This window comes from Rhamphochromis longiceps, linkage group LG3, assembly GCF_057381845.1.
Source record: "Rhamphochromis longiceps isolate RC_006_pf linkage group LG3, R_longiceps_female_GT1.1, whole genome shotgun sequence".
In the NCBI taxonomy this organism is placed as follows: domain Eukaryota; kingdom Metazoa; phylum Chordata; class Actinopteri; order Cichliformes; family Cichlidae; genus Rhamphochromis; species Rhamphochromis longiceps.
In genome coordinates, this window is record NC_140559.1 from 1,892,107 (window position 1) to 1,917,458 (window position 25,352).

General features: G+C 43.9%; 2 protein-coding genes across 2 annotated transcripts; both read right to left on the minus strand.

The window, feature by feature from the left end:
• Window positions 1-1,355: 1,355 nt before the first annotated feature.
• Window positions 1,356-2,670, minus strand: LOC146672492 (C-type lectin lectoxin-Lio2-like). The gene is made up of 3 exons (XM_085400872.1): window positions 2,334-2,670; window positions 2,160-2,248; window positions 1,356-1,481 (listed from the first exon to the last, which is right to left on the minus strand). Exons 1-3 carry the CDS (start codon window positions 2,650-2,652, stop codon window positions 1,356-1,358), a joined length of 534 nt encoding a protein of 177 aa, XP_085256998.1. The 5' UTR covers window positions 2,653-2,670.
• Window positions 2,671-13,784: 11,114 nt separating this feature from the next.
• LOC146672493 (nuclear factor 7, brain-like) lies at window positions 13,785-15,181 on the minus strand. Its single transcript, XM_085386355.1, has one exon. It carries the CDS (start codon window positions 15,168-15,170, stop codon window positions 13,785-13,787), a length of 1,386 nt encoding a protein of 461 aa, XP_085242481.1. The 5' UTR covers window positions 15,171-15,181.
• Window positions 15,182-25,352: the final 10,171 nt, after the last annotated feature.

Sequence of the window (25,352 nt, forward strand, 5' to 3'; positions counted from 1 at the left end):
ACAGCTTAGTTGTTCCCTCCTTTGTCCTCCTGTTTCCCCTCCCTCTCCCCTCCAGAGAGGAGTTAAACAGTCTGATGGCGTGTGGGACAAAGGAGTTTTTAAGTCTGTTAGTTCTTGTCTTTGGGAGAAGCAACCTGTCACTGAACAGACTCTTCTGGTTGTTAATGGCCGTGTGCAGAGGATGCCTGGCATTGTCCATAATGTCCATCAGTTTCTTTAATGTCCTTTTCTCTGCCACTGTCACCAGAGTGTCCAGCTTCATGCCGACCACAGAGCTAGCCCTCCTGATCAGTTTCTCCAGCCTGGATGAGTCCTTCTTTGCTGTGCTGCTCCCCCAGCACACCACAGCATAGAAAAGTACTCCAGCAACCACCGACTGGTAAAACATCCTCAGGAGCTTCCTGCAGATGTTAAAAGACCTCAGCCTCCTGAGGAAGTACAGTCGGCTTTGGGCTTTTTTATACAGGTACTCTGTGTTGCATGACCAGTCCAGTTTATTGTCCACCCACAGCCCGAGGTACTTGTACTTGTTGACCACCTCCACCTCCTCCCCCTCTATCTGAACCGGCAGTGGACCTTCTCTGGACCTCCCGAAGTCCACAACCAGTTCCTTAGTCTTTGAGGTGTGTGGCAACACCAGCACAAACTTTACCCACCACCTGCAGTTCTTACTAGGGCCCCGCCCCTCCCTGAGCCTGGTTCTGTCGGAGGTTTTTTCCTGTTAAAAGGGAGTTTTTCCTTCCCACTGTCGCCAAAGTGCTTGCTCATAGGGGGTCATATGATTGTTGTTTTTTTTTCTCTGAATTTATTATTGTAGGGTCTACTTTACAATATAAAGCACCTCGATGTGACTTATTTTGGTGCTATAGAAGTAAAATTGAATTGAAATGAATTGAACTGAATTCATGGCTGTTACAGTTATTAAACAATAGAAGTAGAAACAGGACATAAACAGTACAATGTTTTGTTGTCCCCCCTGACCTCCTCAATCAGATCTCTGGCTCTCCTCACTTTCTTCTCCATCATTTGTGTAAGTCAGCAGAGGTTGCTGTCAGATGAAACAGAACTATGGATCCTAATAAACTGCACACAGACAAAGCCTGTGCAGTGACGTCCACAGAAGGACAGTGCTGAAAGTATTGAAAGAGACACTGCAAAACAAAGCAAGAGACTAGAGCCTATCAGGAAAACTAGTGAGTGGACCTCTGATTAAAGAATTTCTACCAAACTACAACTGCAGCTGAACAAATGAGCTGTTGGTGGAACTTTACACTCTGAAATATTGAAAGATTCAAAGGATGAGACAGCTCAGCACAGCATGTTATTAACTTCACACATGAAGTGGTTCAGTCCAGTCAGTCTTCAGTTTTGCAGCCACCGTCCACATCCTGCTTCTTTGACTGGTCGTCATGGTAACTCTGGACTTTCCTCCAACAAATCCTGTAGTCTGTCAGTCCTTCTGACAGCATGAGGCCTGACAGCTGGACAAAATGTGCAGATGATTAGATTAGATTAGATAGAACTTTATTAATCCCTCGGGTGGGTTCCTCTGGGAAATTCGATTTCCAAAAAGCACAGCACCGACAGAAGTTCCAGAGTTACAGAATATTATGTATATATATATATATATATATATATATATATATATATATATACACACACACACACACACACACACACACACACACACACATATAAATACAGAGACAATATAAATAAAATATACGAAGGGGATAAATAGAATAAATAGGAATAAAAAATAAAAATACAAGTGAATGAATTGCACATTTCGAGTATTGAGTCTATTGCACTGTTGACTATTTACAAAAGTATTGCACAAAAGGTATTGCACAGTGGGGTGAAGAGGCACTACAGCTTAGTTGTTCCCCCCTCCTTTGTCCTCCTGTTTCCCCTCCCTCTCCCCTCCAGAGAGGAGTTAAACAGTTTGATGGCGTGTGGGACAAAGGAGTTTTTAAGTCTGTTAGTTCTTGTCTTGGGGAGAAGCAACCTGTCACTGAACAGACTCTTCTGGCTGTTAATGGCCGTGTGCAGAGGATGCCTGGCATTGTCCATAATGTCCATCAGGTCTTTAGATGATGAAAAACATGAAGCATAGTTTGAACTTGTGTCAAGTTTGTGTTGGTGACTGAACTGCTGACCTGCTGTGAAACCTGCTGCTGGATCTCTGTGCTGTGCATGTCTGCCTCTGACTGAAGCTTCATTTTCACCACTGTTTGCTTTGTCACTGCTAAAAATGAACCACATATAACAACACAAACATTAGTGTTTTACATGATGACAGGATCTTACAGTGTTTGCATTCTGGACCTCACCTGTGAAACAGAAAAGATAGTTACTGCTTGTACAAAAGTCATCATCCCAGTTCCCTGACATTAAATCAAATGCTCCACAATATTGGTTTGAAAGGTAGTTATCAGGCATAAAAGACCTCCAGTTAGTGAATGTGGAGGTTGTGTTGTCAGACCAGAAGGCCCAGGGATCCCTGTAGAGGCCAATCCACACATACTGAACCCCTGATCCATTCAAAGTGAGCGTGATGTTGGATTTCTCCTCTTTGCTTCTTATACTGGTCAGGTCTGTGTGGTATGTCCTGCAGTACGACTGAGCCGCTGACCAGGAGCGGCTCTCCATCACTAAGATGTAACTTGTACTGCTGGCTGTAAAAAATTAGGTACCGTAGTGAAATCAGTGAGCTGACTTGGAGAAGCAGCTGAGTTAGCTTACCGGTGTATTTTCTTATTAAGTGTTAGCTACTAGTTCCGCTTAGAATTGGTTTTCTGGCATGTCAATAAAATGACTTTGAAAATATAGAAATCTAAAGAATATTAGTATATTTACTGTGATACTGATAATACTGGTAATGGTCAACAGTTTATGGCCGGTGTTCCTTGGCTTTAAGTTAGACTTTGCTCCCACCCACTCACTTTTCAAAAAGTAAACAACTGCAAATGAGCGACCCTCCACATGTGACAGGAAATTACCTTACTAGATGGATTTTTATAAGACAGAATGCATTTGAATAATTAAAAAGCTAAATAAATGTCAGTTGACTCTTGCTGTTGGTGCAGACCTTTTTGAATGCTTGAGTAAATTCATCATTTTGTAATAAATTGTTTTTAAAATGTTTATGCAATTTTTTAAAAGAGAAAAACCCAACAAAAACTATTTGTTTTTGAATGTGATAAAAGACAAGGACATTTTACTTTTACTCCATTGACTTTTCTCGGAAAGACAAAAGTCTTTTATGTTTGTGGTCAAATTGACCCCACAAATCTAAACCTTCCAAAAACGGCCGCGGTATATTTGAAATAAATAAATGATATTTTTAGGTAGCAGGTACTTAATATGCAAATGAAGGGAGGCAAGCACTGGAGTAATATGTTGGTGTCTCTTCACATGAGTCAAAAGGCGGGCTGCAGTGTTTTATACAAGTTGGCACTGTGTCAGACTGGACTGAGAGACACCAATGTATAGCGAATTACAGTAATCCAGATGAGACAGGACAAACGCATGGATTGCTTGTTCCAAGTTTTTAAAGGATAAAAATGATCTCACCTTGGATAGGAGCCTTAACTTATAAAAGGACCACTGAACAACTGAGTGAATTTGTTTCTCAAATGTAAGTTTGTCATCTAAGAAAACCCCCAGTTGTTTTACGTGTGTTTTAACAGCAGATATTAAATTACATAAGTCCAAATCTGGGCCACTAAAGTTACAGCTTGGTCCAAAAATAATTACGTCAGTTTTATCCTCACTGAAGGTAAGAAAATTTGAAGCCATCCAGGTTTTGACTCCGTCAAGACATTTGAATAGTGATTCTGTGGGAGTGGAGGTTTTTAAAATTTGATCATAACTTGCTCCTGCTGAGAAAGTAGAAAAATCTCGAATAAAATCTTTGTTATATTTTGGGGGTCTCTTTATTATTCCAATGAGTGTTGGGCTTGGGTTCCCCAATTCAAAAACTAAGATTTCAAAGCTTAAGTAGAAGTTTGTTGAAAGTTGTTTATATGTTAGCTTCTTCCTGAGGACAGCCGCAACTCCACCCCCCGTTTTCCCGTCCTCAGCAAAGTTAAATAATTGGAAGGTAAGAGTTCATAAAACAATTGAGCTCTCAGCCAAGTTTCCGTTAGGAGCGTAAGGTCCAAATAAATAAAAAAGTCCTTTAAAATAAAGGTTTTGTTAGCTAACAAACGAACATTAGCAAGGCTAATCCTTAGTGAAGTCGAGGGGTTAGTAGTGGAAATAGGCGCCCAGCAAGGCTTCTCCAAGTTCTGGATGTTTACTCCTCTCCAATGATGTCGAGAGGTGATGAAGCCGCAGGCATGGGTTTTTCAGTAATCCCAGCGACAGGAACCAGACAGGGGTAGGTCATGGTCGGAGAGGTCCAGTGTTTGATATAGACAGATCTGGCCACATCACAGTATTAATCATTCCCGGGACATAAGAAGGCAGCCTTCAGGCTCACCAGTCGACCGCTTGGTCTTCCCCGGCGTCAGCAAGCCTCGTTGATTGGGGTAGCTTCGAGGCAAAGCAGAGGCAGACTGGGACAGGAAAACCGGGCAGAAACAGTGGAGGGAGAAATCTCTGCTTTCCATGATTGCATTAAGGTTCACTTGTTAAACAGGGGAATCTTAAATCCAAAAGCGTTTGGCGGTCATAGACATACAGAGAGTTAGCATCTTTTAGGACAAATAAAACAAAAAATATCACTCGAAGGGACAGAGTCAGACGGCTTGAACACTACCACCATCTTGAAAAAATTAATTAAAACAATTTAATTTAGCAGCACTGTTCTTTCACAAGTTTACATAACTTAATTTATTTAATTCCATTACCAATGTATATACCTCCATTCTCTGAAACATATCAGCCAGTTCTTTCCCTTTACAGTCATAGTCCCTATATTTAAAATCCTTACTCTCACACACCATACTGCCTTTACCTCTCTCTATTTACACACCTTCCCTTGTTCTCCTCCTTTGTTTAAGACCAGCAGTTTGTAATGGAACCATCAACAGCACTGGTGTTGGTACCATTCCTTATGTAACTCTCACCGTTTTATCTGGGTTGGGACCGACACTAGGAAAACACTGACTTGTTGTAAGTAACAGCAATAATAAGAACAAGGCAGAAAATAATTGAAGAAAAAAAAACTTATTTATTCCCAAAGTTGGGGAATTATGTTGTATCAGCAGCCAAAAAATTAAAAATAGAATGAATAGCTTTCATATAAATAGCTTCATTAAGTCATTCTATAAATCATTTTTTTTAAATAAAAAGAAAGATAATTTAAAAGTAATGCAGGTGTTGTGGTAGGAGTAGATAAAGATTTTCTAACTGTGCTTTTGGTTGATGTGTTAAAAAAAAAACTGTACATGTAATCTGATTACCCAAATGACATCAGTCAGTCTCTGTGAGTTTATAAGTTTCAGTTCAAATGTTTGCGATATTAATATTACTGACCTGAGAGCAGCAGGATGAGCAATAAACAGGTTTCTTCCATTCTTTGCTTCTGTATAACAAATATAGTGATCATGATCAATATTGTACCATAATTATTATCAAAGATTTTTATTTAAGGTTTCTTATCTCCAGTCTAAGTTGCTTAGTATATAGTTTATATACATATAGAAAAAAAATATATCCAATTATTTTTAAAAGGTTTTCAAATCCATTGTGTCTTTAAAAAATGTTTTAAATAATCATTAATAGGTTTTAGAATAATGTTTAGAATATAAACATATACAAGAATTTACATTTAGCATTAATGATGCATATCTTACCTGACAGCTTATCTTCTCCTCTGTTGACTGAAGCTGACTTTTAAGAAGGTCTTTGTTTGTTCTTTTCATATATTTTACTGTCAAATGAGGAAACCAGAAGGGAGTGACCTCTCTGTAGAAACACACTTTTATCTAAACTATTATTGTATGTTCTGGGCTTTGATCAAATGCAAAACCAGTTTACTGATTATCACTTTACCTTCTCTAATTGGAGATCTAGCAAAAAAAATTGCTGAATATGGTAATGTTCCAATTTAAAGCTTCACACAGAATACTGTACATGTAAATGTTTGATATCTTCAAGCTGCCCTATCTGTAATTTTCAGAAAGTTAACAAGTGGACATGTAGGTATGTATGTATGTAGGTATCTATAAAACCTTTGAGGCAACAGGTTTTCTGAGTCTATACAGTCATTAAGTGTTTTTGCAGTGGCACCAAAGTGTTACACTTTTATTTAACATGTTTCTATGATACATTGACCACCAAGCACTGTATAATGCTAATGTTTCAAAGACTGTTATTTACAAAAAAACAACTACATGTAGTTCTGGAAGTGGTGTCACTCCCAAAACTAAATATAATGGTATTTTTGGTCATGTGACCATACCTATGCGTCTTTAAAACCAGGTATTCTGTAAATGACATGCCTTGATGCTTAAAGAAACATAAGCAAGGTTACGCAAAGATGATTCTGTTTACCAACATGCAAATCATTACGAAAATCAGGCTGTTAAATGGGAGAAAAAAGCAAATAAGCTCAGACGTGGATCTCGGAACAGACATAGTTGTTAGGAGGAACAAGTGGGGAGGAATGGAGTCTGGCTCCATGATTCAGGGCACTGTACAGTTTGTTAATGAACCTCAGGGATGGGAATACTTAAGCATCTAAATCCTAACCTGTTGCTGGCTTTAGACAGGAATCGTGCAACTGTTTTTAAACATCTGTAAAACCTGAAAAAGTTCCAGTTGTTCCTGAAAGCAGCAACACTGTGCTTTTCAGTGAGATTAGGGTCATTTCTCCACACAGAAAGACACTGGCCTGATGGTAGAATTGAACTCAGGACCTTCTTGCTGTGAGTAAACAGTGCTAACCACCAAGCCAACTGAAATTTTTTTTTAAACCCACCCCTATTTGTTAGTTCTGGAATATCTAGAATTAGGACCATCTTTATTCCATGGGCTAAAACAAGAACAAACAGTGGTAGTGGCGCCATGTAGTCATCACTACATGGTAGTGGGTAGCTGTTCATTTGCTTAACCTTTTGTGAAGACCTAATAAAGAAAATGTGACAGCTCGTTGGAGAAGGCTTTGTAAAATTCAGAAATTAGACCGTCACTACCTGTTGACTTATTACTTATTAACAGATCAATAATCTCCTCCAGTGAGATGTTTTCAATGTAAAGAACTTGTCCAAATTAAAAGTCTTGTCATTGATGAGCATTTTTCAAGTGTATCACTTCTGGGGTTGATGAGTTTGGGCAGTGTTTTAACAGCATCAGTGGTCATATGGGCGCTGTCAGAAAGTACAGTAGATATGGTGGGCTTGTGATTAGTGGAGATAGCGAGGCAGTGGGTGACTTCATGACAGACAGGTGCTTTCTGCCAGAAAGCAGCAGGTGTAAGCACCCCTCCTGATAACCCTCAATGTCTACATGTATTTAAAATTGAGAGGCGGGCAGCGATGCCAGAGGTGAGGTTGAATACACAGACTGTCCTCTGTACACCATTTAGCGTGCCCACAAGGCCCCTTATGTATGTGTTATGAAAGCAGTGTTGGGAAGGTTACTTTTAAAATGTATTCCACTACAGATTACAGAATACATGCCCCAAAATGTATTCTGTAACGTATTCCATTACGTTACTCAATGAGAGTAACATATTCTGAATACTTTGGATGACTTAATATATTACCATGCTTTTTACAACTACATGAATGTACTATTGCTGTGTGATTTATTCCTATTACTGAAGGTTACTCGCCATACCAATACCAACTAGATATTTAAATCTTAATATAAAATGAGTAACAGTAGGTGGACATTAGGTAAGGCTGCACTTTTTGAAGCGATCTCGTAAAGAAAACTATTCTGTGTGTATATAAAACAGGTCCGCGCCTCCAAACCGTACGTCGGGTTCCGTGTCGGGCTCGTAGCCGAAAACTAGCTTTACTTTGTTGTCTGGGTCAACTGCTAGCGAGAGACAGAGAGGCGTTGAATGGCTGCTCCAACGGAGCTTATTGTTTCAGAGGAAAACACGAACACGGTGTACAGTCGAGTCTTAATAGCTCACTTACAACTGGGCTGCTCAGGCACTCTTCTCGGCTGCAGTGGCTATTATTATATTTACATGCTTCCAGCTCCTGTTTCTGCATGTGCGTGGGGGGTGATGGAGCGGGAAGAGAGTGGTAGTTGGGGATGGGGAGGGAAGGAATAGGGGTAGAGGCAAAGTGCACCCTTCCTGGGGCCAGCTACCCCACTGACCCCAGTAGGCACTCCTGTTCCCTAAAATACATCAAGGGCAGGGGGCCTGGGCCCTTCCAGTCCAGGCCCACAGTAACAGCACTGCCAAACCCCACAGAGTCCTCACCCAGTGGCATGTCCAGCGGGGTGGCCTGGGGGGGCACAGGCCACCCCCCCAACCAGACTGGCCACCCCAGGTGCCACCCCAAAGGCAAAACAATAAAATTCAATCAAATATCAAATGTACGATTATGTTTTCACGGTGAAGCTCAGATACCAGCGGATGTCGCGGTAAACAACAGCAGCACGTTTAAGCTTGATCAGCTGTTGTTAGAATTTATTTAATATTAATTTCTAGTATCAGCTGATGTTTGCTGGAGCCACAGCTGTAAACCTGCTGGTCTTGATGTCGGTTTGGATATGTGGTGAGAGGGAAACATGAAGATGAAACCAGGAGATGTCCTTACTGAATCATCAGAGCTGAACAGTTGATGGAGAAACAGGTTTATCTTTTAGGTCACATGAAGGAGTTGAAGAGAAGTTATGAACTGTTTCTGAGAGACAAATAACACCAGGATCCTTTTTTTATGTAGCTGACAGCTGGTAACTGTGCAGGGGCGGGTCTAGCAAAGTGTTGCCAGGGGGCCAGGTAGGGCATTAACAGGGAGAGGGGGGCACAAAGAAATACTTTTCTTTCTTATTCTCATTTAAAATGTCTCGCTTTTATTAAATAATTATCTAAATCTTACAACCAAAGTTTTTATCTGACATAAAATGTATAGAAATCATACATATACCAACAAGACAGTGTACATATGGAAAAGATATTTATAAATCTTATAAAGTTTGTATCTGTCTTGTGTGAAACTTGTATGAAAAGCATACAAGAGTAAAAACAGATATAAGATCCCTTGAAAGATTATATAATGAATCTTGTATGTTTTGGATACTTACTAAAACAATATATGAAAGTAATGAGAAAGTGGCCACTTTCATGAGTAAATCATGTAAGCCTTATATAAGTAAAAACTTATATGACTTAACTCATGAAAGTGGCCACTTTCATGAGTTAAGTCATATAAGTTTTTACTATTTCTTTTCCATATGGGACTGTCACAACAGCATTTGTTTTCATTCAAAGTCTTTATGGCTTTAATACCTGGGGGGCCGGTCTGTAGTCAAAATGCCTGATTTTCTGTCCCAGTCCAGCCCTGCAGGTTAATACTGGCAGTGTCACCATGCCAGCTGACTGTATTTCATCATCAGCCAGTGTTGTTCTTTATACATCAATATTACCAAAGTTTACCATAAGGCAGCATAGAAAGTGTCATGGTTCTGGGTCAGTTTGGCCCAGTATTTTGAGTTGTCATGTTTTTGCAGGTTTAGTTTAGTTCCATGTGTCATTTTCTGTCTGTCTCTCAGTGTCGAGTCTGCATCTTTGTGTGATGGTTTCTTGTTCCTGTTTTATTGTGAAGGTCTGCGTCTCATGTGAGTGTGAGTGTATGTGTGTTCAGTTTTACCTCTGTCTCGTCTTGTTGATTATTCCCAGCTGTGTCCCCCACCTGTGTGTAATCTCCCTGTGTTTCTCTGTGTGTATTTAAGTCGCGTCTTCTGTCTTTGTAGTTGCTGGTCTGTCTGTGTTTCCACCCTGCTTCATCTGTGTGTTTCCCTGCAGTCAACCATCATCTGTTTCCGCCCGCTCTCATTCATGTCCAGGTTCGTGTTCTGTAGTTAGTTTGTTCCCAGTTTAGTTTAGTTTAGTTTGTCCATTTCCTTTTTGTGTTTAATAAACCACCCTCACACCTGTACAAGTGCCTGCGTTTGGATCCTCCATTATTTTCCACACGGCTCATCTCACTCGCCGTGACAGTACGGACCAGCCAGATATGGATCCAGCAGCATTCAGCCCAACCAGGGAGCTTCAGGAGGCCGTTATCGACTCTGCTTCTAAATTAATCAACCAGTGGCTAGAGCATGAGGGAGAAGCGTCTCTTTACACTGTGGAAGCCAACCTACAACACCTTATTTCCAGTTACCCCTGGTTATTGGACTCACTGCATCCGCTCGTACAGAATTTTGTTCTTCACGAGCTTCACCTTCACCCGCCGCTACCGCTTGCCCACTCGCTTCAATGGAGGACGTGCCGTCCGACCGGCCAGACGAAGAATTACCCGGTCCGTCGGAGCCGTCTCTGAGGCGAAAGCGACGTTCGCGCCGCCGGCGTGGCACCCCACAGCCGGATGTAGGGACATGTAAGCAGTCAGCTGTGGTGAGTGAAAGGGACAGTTTTTATGCTGCGTCAGACTCTGTGACTGTGTTTTCTGGAGCTATTTTTTGTGTGTCTTCTGAATATAACAATAATTTTTCCGTCTCACCCATGGCCACTGCTCCAAAGACTGCCTTTGCTGAGCCCACATTCAGGGTTAATGACTGTGTTCACGCTGTTGTTTCTAAACCTGAAGTTACTGAGTCAAGCACGACGAGTTTAGGGAATGACTATGTTAGGGGAGCCTTTTACGTCTGCCTCGGTTCCTTCAGGTAAAGCAATAAACTTCCCCGAAACAGTTTTTCCTGACCATATCCCCCCATCCACACCTTCACCACAAGTTAATGTGGGGCCTGTAACACAGTTAGCAGTACAGTTATCAGTTCAGCCAGCTGCCATCAGTTCAGCCAGCTGCCCTCAGTTCAGCCAGCAGCCCAGCTAGCAGCCCTCAGTTCAGCCAGCAGCCCAGCTAGCAGCCCTCAGTTCAGCCAGCAGCCCAGCTAGCAGCCCTCAGTTCAGCCAGCAGCCCAGCTAGCAGCCCTCAGTTCAGCCAGCAGCCCAGCTAGCAGCCCTCAGTTCAGCCAGCAGCCCAGCTAGCAGCCCTCAGTTCAGCCAGCAGCCCAGCTAGCAGCCCTCAGTTCAGCCAGCAGCCCAGCTAGCAGCCCTCAGTTCAGCCAGCAGCCCAGCTAGCAGCCCTCAGTTCAGCCAGCAGCCCAGCTAGCAGCCCTCAGTTCAGCCAGCAGCCCAGCTAGCAGCCCTCAGTTCAGCCAGCAGCCCAGCTAGCAGCCCTCAGTTCAGCCAGCAGCCCAGCCAGCCACTCCACCACCTGTTACAACTTCGCCACCTGTAGCTCAGTTGCCACCAGTTCAGCAGCCTACCCACTCGTTCATTCAGCCACCATCCTCACTGTCTCATTCTAAGCAGGGAACACACTTCACCACAACATCTGCTGGTTCTCTTAAGCTGGCCATGTCAGAGACAGTTGCTCCCTCTAGGGTCTCCCCAGAGGCTCGGTGTATCCCTAGAGGTCAAGACGCCAGTGCCAGCAGCCTCACCGGAGAACTCACCAGAACAGTCTCAGCTCTCAGCACCCCCTGAGAGTTCAAGTGAGTTCACCCGTCCGCCTCCGTCCTCTGCTGAGTGCATTGGGGAACACTTTCAGCCCTCTGAGGACTGCATCCCACTGTTGCTGCCTGAGTCTAGCCACTGTGCTGCTCAGTCCCAGCCAGTGTCCACACTGGCAGAGGTCTCCGTGCCTGCTGTTTCAGTGTCTGTTTCCACTGGAGGGCCAGAGGGGCCCGTCCAGTCTCAAGCCATGTTAGCTGGTGGTTCAGGTGAACCCAGCCAGCGTCCTGCCTCGTCTGCTGGAGGGCCCGAGTCGCCCGTCCAGCTTCAAGCCGAATCAGCTGGTGGGTCCGAGGAGCCCACCCAGCACCACACCTCATCTGCTGGGGGTCCTGGAGGACCCAGCAAGCACATCCTCACGTCTGCTGACGGTCCGGGGAGATTTGTTCAGCCACCACCTGGTGAATCATCCCCTGTGACTTCTACACCGTTGCCTGCATCCGCATCACCTCCTGCAGCATCACCGCCTGCAGCATCACCACTGTCAGGTTCCGCAGCCGTCCCGCTGCCGTCAGGTCCAGCTTCAGCTCCTTCATCCACGCCTGGTCCAGCTTTAGCTCCGCCTCCGTCTGGTCCGCCTCCGTCTGGTCCGCCTCCGTCTGGTCCGCCTCCGTCTGGTCCGCCTCCGTCTGGTCCTGCCTCGTCTGGTCCTGCCTCGTCTGGTCCTGCCTCGTCTGGTCCTGCCTCGTCTGGTCCTGCCTCGTCTGGTCCTGCCTCGTCTGGTCCTGCGGTTGCCACACCGTCGTCAGAGCTAGCTCGACTGGTTCCACCTCGCCTCTGCCGGCCGTTTTCCGGGCCTCTAAGTTGGCGTCGTGGCCTTCGGGGACGGCCTCCGGAAAGGGTTCGTCGCCGCCGCTGGCATCGCGGCTGACCTCCGGACCTCCTCAGTGACCACCACTGCCTTCCAAGTGGTCGGCCTCCTGACTGGTTTTGCCTGCGCCGCCGCCGTTGCCGTGTGCACGGTCGGCCTCCAGAACTGTTTGCCCGTCGCCGCCGTTGCTGTGTGCACGGCCGGCCTCCAGAACTGTCTTGGTCTTAGTGTTGTCGACCCCCTGTACTTTTTTTTTTTTTTTTTCAGACTCTTGTTGAGCTCTGATTTGGTTTTGTTTTTGATCTGTTTTCTTGTGTTCTTGAACTGTTTTCTTGTGTATTTGGACTCTTGTGGTCCTTGTTTTTTTGTTTTGGTGCTGAGTAAATGCTGAGTAAACACTGACAAAGCACTGATTGTATCTCTTCTACTTTATCAACGCAGTATCTAAAAACTTTGCACCATAGTGGTTAAAATCTCATTCTAATAAGAGTTAAAAGCGCATTCGGTTATTAGGTTTATAGGATTATTGAATTATGGTTAACGGTTGGTAGAATTTTTTTTTTTTTTTTTTTTTCAAACATTATCTGCCCCCCCCCCCCCCCCCCCCCAACAAATATTTTCTAGACACGCCGCTGGATAAATGAAACAAATTGACAAACAGCAGCAGTTTTGTGGCTCTTCACACATGTTCATTATATTCTGATGATCCTGGATGGAGACAAACTACAGATAAGTGTGTTCAGCCCAACTAGTTTATCTCATTACAGCAGTTTGATGTTTCCCTTTGAATCCCCCTGAAGATCCTGACAGTGAAGCACGTACATAATACTCCAGCCTTTCAACTCTGAGCTTATTTAGTTCTATTAATACACTGAAATCTCATTTGTGTCATGAAGAAAGTCTTTAATCAAACAGAATTCAAAGATCAGAAACATTTCATATATGGAGTTAAACATGAATCATTGTTTCAACAACATATTTATTGTTGTCATAAACAGACAAGAAGACAACAACAAACTGCTCCTCCCATTCAACACATGTCAGTCCATATCCCAGCAAACTAAATCATCTCCATTTACACATCAAATAGAAACATGAATCACTTGTAATGATTAGAAACTTGATAGAATTTCAAATCTAGTTTGGGGAGTCATTCAGTGAGAAACAGTGAAATGATTTTCCATGTGAAAAGGTGGACAGCAGAAACAGAAAGAAACAGTGAGAACTAAAAGAGAAACAAAGAGCTTTGGAACAACGAGGCAGCAGGAGGACAGCTGCAGTTTAACAGCTTCAACTCACTGACAGGAAACATCATCCTCAACTCATCTGCTGCACTGACACCTGCAACGGACACACCTTCACTGTATCATTAGTGCGAATGTATGGAAACATCCTGTGAGTGAAAGTGTGTGTGAAGGTGTGTATGTGTGTGTTAGTATCAGGATCAGAGAACGACAGCTTTCCTCTGTTCCAGTCCAGATTCACTCTGATCCTCTGGAGCTTCTTCTGGAATGAGAGATGAGTGTGAGGAGGTGATTGTGAGATTTTGTAGTATTCATTATCAAACAACCCTATTCTCCAAATTCCAGACAGTTTGTTTCCCTTTCTCTGCCCGTACTCTGCTAACACACCCAGTACCCACAATGTACTGTCTCCAACATCAACATCCCAACTGTGAGTCCCTGAGTTAAAGCCCTCAGAGCCCAGGACAGCTCTGTAAAAATCAATCCTCTCTGGATTATCAGGAAGTTGCTGCTTCTCTCCTCCTTCAGTCACACTGGTCAGATCTTCAGACAGGATGAGATATGGATTTGCAGTGTTTGGGTCCAGGATGAGAGGAGTGTAGGAGACCATGTCCTTCATGTTGTTCCAGATGTTGAAGGTCAGGTTGCCCAGGTGTTTGGCCTGGTCTATCAGAGCTCCTGAGGGCAGCTGTGGATCATCCAGCAGGGGGCAGCGCTGGACTCTTTCCACTGCAGCCTTTAAGTTGTGCAGGAATGAGACGTCTTCAGCTCTCAGCTCCTCCTCTGTGGCTCTGACTGTGTCTGAAAGAGCTGCTATCTCTCTGCTCAGAGCCTCCATCTTCTCCTTCATCATCCCACTCTTCTGCTCCTCTTCCTCCCTCAGTGCAGCCAGCCTGGCCTCCTCTTCCTCTGCTAGAAACTGGTGAAGCTTCTTAAACTGCTCCTTAATCTGCCTCTCTGTGTGTCGGGCCTGGACCTTAATGTGTTCTGCTGTTTGATCAAACTTCACTTGAACTTCTTCACAAACCTTTAACTTCTTCTTTAAGGGCTCCAGAGTTTCCTGAAGTACCTCCTTGTGTTGTTGTGCAGCTTCATCGATGGGTCTGAATCTGTGATTGGTGTGTTTTTCTGAGGCACAGCAGACGACACACACTGGCTGCTGATGGTCCAGACAGAAGAGTTTGAGTTTCTCATATTGCAGACTGCAGAGAGCCTCTGAAGCTCTCTGATCTCTCTCCTGTAAGAACGACTCACACAGGTTCTTTAATGCCAAATTTAAAGGTGGTTCATCCCTTGAAGATCTTCTCTTACAAACTGGACACTCGTGTGTTGGTCTCTCTCTCCACCATATCTTCAGACAGTCTTTACAGAAGCTGTGGCTACATGACAGAATAACAGGATCTCTGAAGACCTCCTTACAGACCGGACAGCAGAGATCCTCCTCTGATCTGGAAGCCATTGAGTCTGTGAGTGAAGCTGAAAACAGCAGACAGGAAGTACAGTCAGTCCTGGCTCCCCTCCCTCCTCTACCACCTTCACTGAAACTTCCTTTGAGTCGTGTTTCTGCTCAAACTCACATTCAGTGTGTGGAGCGTCAGCAGCTTGAAGCAGCAGTGTTGGAGTTTTCCACTTTTCTCTCCTGTAGCTGGACTCACTCAGAGGAAGCTGCTAGTTTAGTTCTCAGTTATAACAACCAATGTTCCTGTAACTCAGGGTGTGTTTCAGTCCAAAGTTCAGACATCAGCCTGCCAGAAGCTGTAAAAGTTAATGATAAACAGCTTTTATATCATGTCCCTTTCACAGGTCAGTGCATGAAAGCAGTGACGGAGCTGTTTATGGTCTTTTACACTTTTCCAATGAGGAAGCTGCTAGTTTGGTCTGAGCTCAGTCTGATCGTCTGTGCGTCTCTCTTTACTGAGGACGAAGAACTTCCTGTTTCCTGGTTTGTCACATTTGAGTGACGTGAGGGGAGGAGAAAATGTTGCTGTTTGACTTTTAACTAAGGTGTGTTTCAATCCTGCCTGCAGCTCAAAAGCTGTAAAACAGTTTTTGTGTCTTTTCACCTCCACAGGTCACAACATGAAACCTGTTGTGAAGTTTATAAAATAAAGTGTCACTCGGTGGTGCAGCTGTTTGTCAGCTTCTATTTTAGACTTTGTTCTGGTTCAGGTTCCCAGCAGTGGGAGTGTAATGCAGTCACACAAACACAGGTGGTGTTAAGGTGGACTCACTTAGTTACAGACAGTGGTGTTATTTCTTGTAACTACGGGTGTGTTTCACTCCAAAGTTCAGACATTAACCTGCCAGAAGTTGTAAAAGTTACTGATAAAGAGCTTTTATCTCATTTCACATGCAGGTCAGAACATGAAACCTTTAGATAATTTTATAAAATAAAGTGTCACTCGGTGGTGCAGCTGTTTGTCAGCTTGTATTTTAGACTTTGTTCTGGTTCTTGTTCAGGTTCCCAGCAGTGGGAGTGTAATGCAGTCACACACACACAGGTGGTGTTAAGGTGGATTCACTTAGTTACAGACAGTGGTGTTATTTCCTGTAACTAAGGGTGTGTTTCACTCCAAAGTTCAGACATTAACCTGCCAGAAGTTGTAAAAGTTACTGATAAAGAGCTTTTATCTCATTTCACTTGCAGGTCACAGCATGAAAGCTGTGATGCAGCAGTTTGAGAAAAATTGCTGCTGATATAAAATATTTTTTTGTTCTTTTACAAAATATATAAAAGAGCAGAAAGAAAAGAAATAAGTGTAAAGAGTGCAGCAAAATGCATGTTTTAGTGTGAGTTGGTTCATCTGATCTGGTTGTGTAAAAGTCACTGCATGACACTGAGTGTTACTTTTGTGTTACTGACACTCATCTCTGACTCAGAGAAACGATTTCTCCCCTGTGATGTTCACACAGTGGTGAGTTACATGTGTGTGGAATTTTTCACGTTTTACAGAATAAAGTTTCTCTTACTTTCTTTTTTCTGTTATTTACTAAAAAATCTCTCAAAGAAATAATAAATTCTCCACACGTCTTTGAAGGTTGCATGCAAATATCATGTGATGTAAAAGTCAAATAACTGCTGATGAAAACAAGGCCAGATGTTGAGCAGCTGTATTGCTGCATGACATCAGCCCACAGCAGCAGAGACCGTGGAGCCAACATGTGAGAAACAAAGCAACACGCTGAACATCTGAACCACAGCAGGAAGTGTGACTCTTTGTAGACCTGTGGACAGGAAACACACAGCAGGTCCTGATCAGTAACAGGGTCCAAATACAAACATGTGTTTATCAGCATCTGTATATATGAGCACACAGAGAGCTCAGCTGGACACACACTTCAGTCCTCCATCAAACACAACACACCTGCACAGCTGGACTGTGCTGCTCCACCAGCTGCAGCACAGCTGGACTGTGCTGCTCCACCAGCTGCAGCACAGTCCAGTCTTTACAGTCAGGGAGGGCTTTTAATTTGAAAGGCACCACACAGGAAGTTTCACAGGACCAGAAGAAGAACCAAAGGATGGTCTGTGATTTTAAGGTTACCACACACAGTCCTCTTAGAGCAGCGTGGCCTCCATCTTTGAAACACACCAAGTAAAACACACAAACTCACTGTTTGATTATTGATTGATTGATTTTCAGAGGTAAGTAATTGAAGTTTATTTATTAAGCTCTTTTCACAGCGGTCACAAAGCGCTTCACACTCTGCTAGGCGACAGGAGGGGAGAAACATACACAAGCCCTCTCACGAAATCTGAGTTAATAAAGGGTTTTATTACAAACATTAAACCAAAAACCGACGGGGCTGTTCAACAGACCACCGGGGAAACAATTAACACACAATGAAAAGAACAGGCAAGAATAAAAACTAAGGGTTAACTAAGATAAGCTGGCGGCACACCAAATAAAAGCTAAGGGTTAACTAAGGTGAGCCAGCAAACACAAGACTCTTATAAAACTAAGGTCAGCTGAATATCAGAGGTTACAAACACAGTTCAAATCAAACACAAGACTCTAGTAAAACTAAGGTCAGCTGTATATCAGGTTTAACACAGCAAACAGGTTTAACAAACAACGTTCACATGCAAAGCAGACGAGGAGGCCACTGCATGTTCACTTCAGAGCAGCAGTTCCCCATAGTGTGAAGGCTCTTCAGCCTTTTATACTCCCAGGTGCAGACAATCAGCCAGTCAATTGGTCTTGGAGTGGTCATGGGATCTCCAGGCAGCCAATCGTCCGTGAGGTCTGGCACACTGTGATCTGCATAAAAGAAGGCTGGCACAGGACTCCCAGCAGACAACAGAACAAGTCATACTCACAACCGGGAGAGGCTATCAGCTAGCACATTTTCTGATCCTTTTATATGCCGAATCTCCAAATTGTACTCTTGTAGCAGCAAGGCCCATCGCATGAGTCGTCAATTGTGGTTAAACATTCGGCCAAGAAATACAAGTGGATTATGATCAGTGTACACTACAACGGGTAATGTGCCAGACCCCAAGTACACATGGAAGTGCTGAAGAGCTAGCAACAGGGCCAATGTCTCCTTTTCAATGACGGAGTAGTTTACCTGATGCTTGTTAAACTTGCGGGAGAAGTAACAAATGGGGTGGTCCAATCCCTGCAAGTCTTCTTGCAACAGTACTGCCCCAGCCCCAACAGCACTGGCATCAACCTCTAATTTGAATGGACGCGTCAAGTCGGGGGCATTTAACATGGGAGTGTGGCATAGGAGGGCTTTTGCACTTTCAAAGGCATCCTGACACTCATCAGACCATAGGAAATCAACCTTAGGGCTTAGCAGGTTGGTCAACGGCTGGACTATGGAGGAGAAGTTTTTAGAGAAGTTCCTGTAATAACCCACCATTCCCAGGAATCTGCGCAACTCCCGCCGGGTGGTAGGCGTGGGATACTCCATAATCACTGCAACCTTGCCGTTAAGAGGTCGCACCTGCCCGCGTCCCACCTCTCTGCCCAAATAAGTCACTGTGGCCTTAGCAAATTCATATTTAGCTAGATTGAGGGTTAAAGAAGCCTGAGCTAAACGGTAGAATACTTGGCGCAGAGTGTACAAATGGTCCGACCATAAGATAAGATAAGATAAGATAAGATAACCTTTATTAGTCCCACACGTGGGAAATTTGTTTTGTCACAGCAGGAAGTGGACAGTGCAAAAGTTATGAGGCAAAAATTAGAATACAATAAGAATAAATACAGTACACAACTGTACAGAATAGAATAAAATAAAATACTATATACAGTAGAATAAAATAAAATAAATATACAATAAGATAAAAATAGAATACAAATACAAATGCTATATACAACTGAGTAAAAATACAACGATGACAGAAAGGATTATTGCACTTAGTATTATTGCATATGTATGGATGTGTGTGCTTGATCAGTTAAAGTCTTTATTATGGAGTCTGACAGCAGTGGGGAGGAAAGACCTGCGAAATCTCTCCGTCCCACACCGTGGGTGCCGCAGTCTCCCACTGAAGGAGCTGCTCAGTGCTGTCACAGTCTGCTGCATGGGGTGGGAGATGTTGTCCATCAGGGATGACAGCTTAGCCGCCGTTCTCCTGTCACTCACCACCTCCACTGGGTCCAGAGGGCATCCTAGAACAGAGCTGGCCCTTCGGATCACCCTGTTCAGTCTCTTCCTGTCCCCAGCAGAGATGCTGCCGCCCCAGCAGACCACACCATAAAAGATAGCAGAAGCCACAACAGAGTCATAGAATTTCTTCAGGAGTGGGCCCTCCACTCCAAACGACCTGAGTCTCCGCAGCAGGTACAGCCTGCTCTGCCCTTTCCTGTAGAGGGCGTCTGAGTTATGAGTCCAGTCCAGTCTATTGTTCAGATGAACACCAAGGTACCTGTAGCTGTCCACAGCCTCAATGTCCATACCTTGGATGTTCAGTGGTTCAGTGGTTAATATACACCATGTTTTAGTGTATATTACCAGATCATCTAGGTAAGCACTACAGTTGGAAAGGCCATAGAGGACATTATTCACCAATCTCTGGAATGTCGCGGGTGCATTACACATCCCAAATGCCATGACAGTGTACTGCAAAAAGGTGTCAGGCGTTACAAAAGCTGAAATGGTAGAAGCACGCTTGGTTAAGGGGACTTGCCAATAGCCTTTGAGAAGGTCTAATTTAGTCACGTATTGGGCGATTCCAATACTGTCCACGCAATCCTCAATTCTAGGGAGTGGGTAAGAGTCAGGGACAGTAACGGCGTTTACTTTGCGGAAGTCAGTGATAAAACGAGGTGAACCATCTGGCTTCGCTTCTAGCAAGCATGGTGAGCTCCAGGGGCTCTGACTGGGCTCTGCCAAACCATGTTGTAGCAGGTACTCAGTTTCTTGTTTCATCAACAAACGTTTGGTTGGATTTACGCGATAATGGTGTTGTTTGATGGGCTTTGCGAACATCAATGTCATGTTTTAGCACTGTAGTCCGTGTTGGCACATCGCCAAATAAACAGGGGTACTCATGGACCAAACTAGCTACGTCTTCTTGTTGCTCGGAAGACAGGTGATCAAGCTGACTCCGGAATGATTTTAACACTTCAGAGTTAGGCAAGCGGGGCTTAGAACAACTGGAGTAGTTTCTTTTTAAACCATCAGCCTCGTCTGTGCTTTCGCCCTCTGAGTGACTGAAGATGGCCACAGGAGCACAGTGGGTTTTGGTTGGGGTCGGGAGTGGTATAACTTTAACATGTTTATATGGCAAATACAGGTTTTGCGTCTTCAATTTGGCGTGCCGATTATGTAATCAGTTTCTCCTACTCTTTCACATACCTCATAAGGCCCCTCATACTTAGCAGAAAGAGATGATCCGGGGACAGGCAAGAGAACAAGTACTTCATCTCCTGTCTGGAATTGTCGTTTGACAGCAGCCTTATCATAAGTGCGTTTCATTTTTCCTTGTGAAACAGTGAGGTGCTGCTTAGCCAGAGCATTAGCCTGACTCAAACGCTCACGGAAATCTTGCACATACTTGGTCACTCCCACTCTAGGGCTCCCTTCCTGGATCAAAAGTTCCTCTTTTATTGCTTTAAGTGGGCTGCGAGGCGTGTGGCCAAACACTAGTTCAAAGGGACTGAACCCGAGTGACTCTTGGACGGCTTTGCGAGCAGCAAACAACACAAAGGGAATCCCTTCATCCCAATCCACTTTGGCCTCTAAGCAATACTTGCGGAGCATGGCTTTTAAGGTTTGATGCCACTGCTCTAAAGCTCCTTGGTATTCTGGGTGATAGGCAGAGGACACAACCTGTTTGATTTGTAGGCTTTTAGCTACTTGCTTGAATAATTTAGACTGAAAGTTAGAACCTTGATCTGTTTGGATGACTTTAGGCAGGCCGAATGTAGAAAAAAAGACTTAGTAAGGGCTCTCACAACTGACCTTGCCGTAATTTTGTGCAGTGGAATAGCCTCAGGGAAACGTGTAGCTGCACACATAATGGTGAGTAAATATTGGTTTCCCGACTTTGTTCTTGGTAGTGGACCTACGCAGTCTACTATGACGTGATCAAATGGTTGATCGACTACTGGGATGGGACATAATGGTGCAGGGGGTATAACCTGATTTGGTTTACCCGCAAGTTGACACACATGGCAACTACGGCAGAAAGCTGCCACATCACATTTCATGCCAGGCCAGAAGAAGTGTTTTAATAGTAACTGATACGTTTTTGTGATGCCTAAATGTCCCGACCACTGGCTTTCATGAGCAAGCGCCAGGATCTTTGACTGATACAGCGTGGGTATGACAATCTGCTTAACCTTACTCCAGTCCACACTCCTAGCACCCAATGGAAACCATTGACGCATTAGCACACCTTGTTCTATGAAATAGGCTTGTTGGTCATTCTTAGCTTCCTCAGCACTTACCACATGCTTAAAACATTGCTGCAATGATTCATCCAGCACCTCCAGACTACGACGCACTAATCCGCCCGGAACATCATTTCCTAGCAACATGGCCACCCCCTCTATGGGTAAGGTCGGACATACTGCGGCGGGGAAAAATCCCGTAACGAGCTCTGATTTGATATAGACCTGGTGAATGGGTCTGGGAGCATAACCCATCTCTATTCCACACAGCACAACGTTAAATCCGCATGCACTGTCTGCTGAGAAAGGCAAAGCACCTCACTCCCAGCTGCTCTCCCTTCTGACTGCTGCAGAGATCCTCCTGTTCCTTGGAGGGCCTATCTCCACCCACCACCACTTCCCCTGCCGGTGGCGGACTTCCTCAGGTGTCTGTGCGTTGGTGGTTCTTTGTGTCTGGGGGTGGGCGTCCGGGTACACACCGGCTCACTCCTTGGCGGCCGCTTATTGGGGCTCGCTCGGGCCATTTCGGAGGTGGGGTGCCCCCGGCCTCTCGGCCTGGGGCTCGGTCACTCAGGCACAGCTGGCTGCCGGCGGAGCTCACGGGCATGTCACTGCAACTCCCCCTGGCTTCTGCTCCGCGGCTGCTGAGTGAGCCCTCATCTGGGACTCTCCTCAGCTCTTACTGGAACAGTGGCGCGGCTGCCCCTCTGTGGGTCTTCCTTGGTCTCTTGTGTTCTGGGGGCCTCTGGATGTCTGGAGTTTTGATCTCCTCCATACCTGCTTCATACCATAGAGGACAGGGCTGTGGCTCCCCACACTCCCTAGCAGATCATTACATGGAGAAACCTTTGGAATGCAAGCATGCTGATCCACACAGGTATGCACACAGGTGTACACATGGGTATTCACAGACGCGGACTACAGCTTTCTTGGCTGCTGCCTCAAAGCACATGGTGCGCTTGGAAATTTTTTTTTAGTAAAAAAAAAAGACGGAGAAAAAAAATGAACTGTTTGGGAGATTCGTAGAAATCCCCTGTCACTGACTTAAATTACACCTTTCTTGGCTGCTACTTCGAAGCACATTGTGCGCTGTCTGTCCTGCGTGCTGCACAACAACATTGAATATTTAGTATTTACTGCTGTTTACACTTAACTAGATTAATGCGATGGTGTTGTGTTTAGTATGTTGCTTTGTTTTTTTGTTTTTTTGCTTGTTTTCTATTCTTCTCTCAACAGGTGATCCAGGAGATTTTTTTTTTCTCCCCCCCTTTCTCACTGTCCCTCTCCCCTTCTGTTTTTCCTTTCCTTCCTCTTTCTTTCTCCCTTTCCTATCCCTCACTCATGTCTGTCCCGTCTGTTACATCTGAAAATAAAATATAATAAATAATAAAAACAAAGATCGATCAAATGGACCAATATGGCAATGCCACGATGATCCATTTGGCAAAGTAAATCCATTGGGTATCCTTGTTGGTCTTCAGACAACAATTCTGATGGCTAAAGAACCAAATGGGACAGGCAAAAAAAAAAAAAAAAAAAAAAAAAAAAAGAGATCCTCCTGTTCCTCATTAATCTGTGGAGGGTCTCGGTCCTCCTGGTCCACACTGGAGCTCCTCTCCTCATTATAGTTTTCCTGGTTTGTGAGTGGTTCCTCCTTCTCCACCTCTTCCTCACAGACATTTAGTCGTTGAAGGTCTGAAGAGAAAAATGAAAACATTTTTTGTTGTTTTATATAAAAACAAAAAAACACCTGAGAAAATATATTCTGATCTGACTGATTAACAGGTCTCTACATAGTGAGAATCTGACCCACTGATCTTTGCAGAATTCTTGCAATTCAACCAGACGTGCTGGGTTTTTAGTATGAACTGTCTTTTTAAGGTGAAAAATAAAAACCTTCACAGTGTGTGAAAAAGTGATTGCCCCCTAAACATAATAACTGGTTGGGCCACACTTAACAGCAACAACTGCAGTCAAGCATTTAAATGGCAATGAGTCAGTTACAGCTGTGAAGGAACTGTGGCACACCCTTCTTTGCAGAATTGTTATAACTCAGCCACATTAGAGGGTTTTCAGCAAACCAGCTTTTTATGGTCACGCCACAGCATCTTATTTTTCTTAAGGTGGACTTGCTGGTGTGTTTTGGATCATTGTCCTGCAGCAGAATCGAAGTGCTGTTTGGCTTGAACGTCTCTAATCTCTAATAATAATACAGATCTTTAAAAGAACACATGGTCTGTTATTTAAATCTAACATATATTTGCAATAGGGGATAGGTTAATTGGATAATCCAAATTGCCACTAAGGTGTGAATGTGTGAATGAATGTGAGTGTGAATGGTTGTCTGTCCCTGTGTGTTAGCCCTGCGACAGACTGGCGACCTGTCCAGGGTGTACCCTGCCTCTCGCCCTATGACAGCTGGGATAGGCTCGCGACCCTGAAAAGGATAAGTGGAAGCGAATGGATGGATGGATGGATGGATGGATATATTTGCAACAGTTTCAGACTTTCAGACTTCACTTCAGAGTTGAGGATAAAGATTTGAGACTTACACAACAATCACCTGTTCCCATCTCTGTTCCAAAGAAATATCTTATCTCTGTGCTTTCAATGATTTTTAAGAACAATTAATATCTCAATCAACTCTGTTACTGAAGCAGCGTGATTGGTTTTCAGACTTAATCGTCTTCTTAGACTTAGACAATGTAGGTTCAGTGTCAAATTTTCATTCATGCTGCTTATTAAAGTTCTGACCTTTATTTCTTCCTGTGAATCATCCCAGTTTTACAGACCTATTCTGTGCAGCTTTATCTCGGGTTTCCAGATGGTCGCCAGCAGTTTGAGCCAATCATCATCAGTTCTGACACCGTCAGCCTCCTGCTTCACTCCCAGCTGCTGCAGTTCCTCCTCCTGTCTCTCTTTCATCTGTGGAGGCTCTGGATCCTCCTGGTCCACACTGGAGATCATCTCCTGGTTAAAGACCTGCTGTTCTGTCAGAGGCTCCTCTTTCCCACAAACATGAAGCTGTTGGAATTCTGAAGAGAGAAATAGAGAAAAAGATGATGAAAAAACTCCTTAAAATAAAAACAAATAACATGCCACATTCACTCATTTTTGCTTTCTAATAGGGCTGTCACCAGTAGACTAGTCACGATTACGTCAACTATCAAAATCGTCTATGACTAATTTAATAGTTCGTTTCAAGCTTTGCAAGATCTTGAAAGATGAAGGAATGAGAAGTAAGATTTAAGAGTGTAATAATGGACTGAAATAGAAGATGCAGCAATGCATCAACGAGGATGCCAGCCACCCAGTAAACGCCAAAAGAAGAAGACGCAGTCTCTGAAATCAGGAAGGGGGGTAAAGACTTTAACAACACTGTAGACTGAATTTATCAATTTTGTTTCACAGGCATTTTACCCTGTTGTGCCATCAAAAATATAAATTACAATATGGTAATAATGAAATCATTAAAAATTATTTGGTGTTTTAGTCTCTTTAATTATTCTTAATCTGACTCCACAAAAGCATAAAGAAAAAAAATTGACTGAAAGTCTAAACTCTCTGGAACAGCTGCTTCAAATTCTTCTTTTTATATGTGACAGGTGAGACCTGACCTTTGTCGGTAATTTTCCCCTTTTAGGCAACAGAACATGTCCCACTTGAGTTTCTGTAGTTTGGCAGAGGCTTAAAGTCATTTTTACTCTTGTAGAAGGAAACACTGTTTTATTCCTGCAGAGAAATGTGTAGTGGACTCCGCCACCACTTGCCGATACTTATTAGGGTGTGAC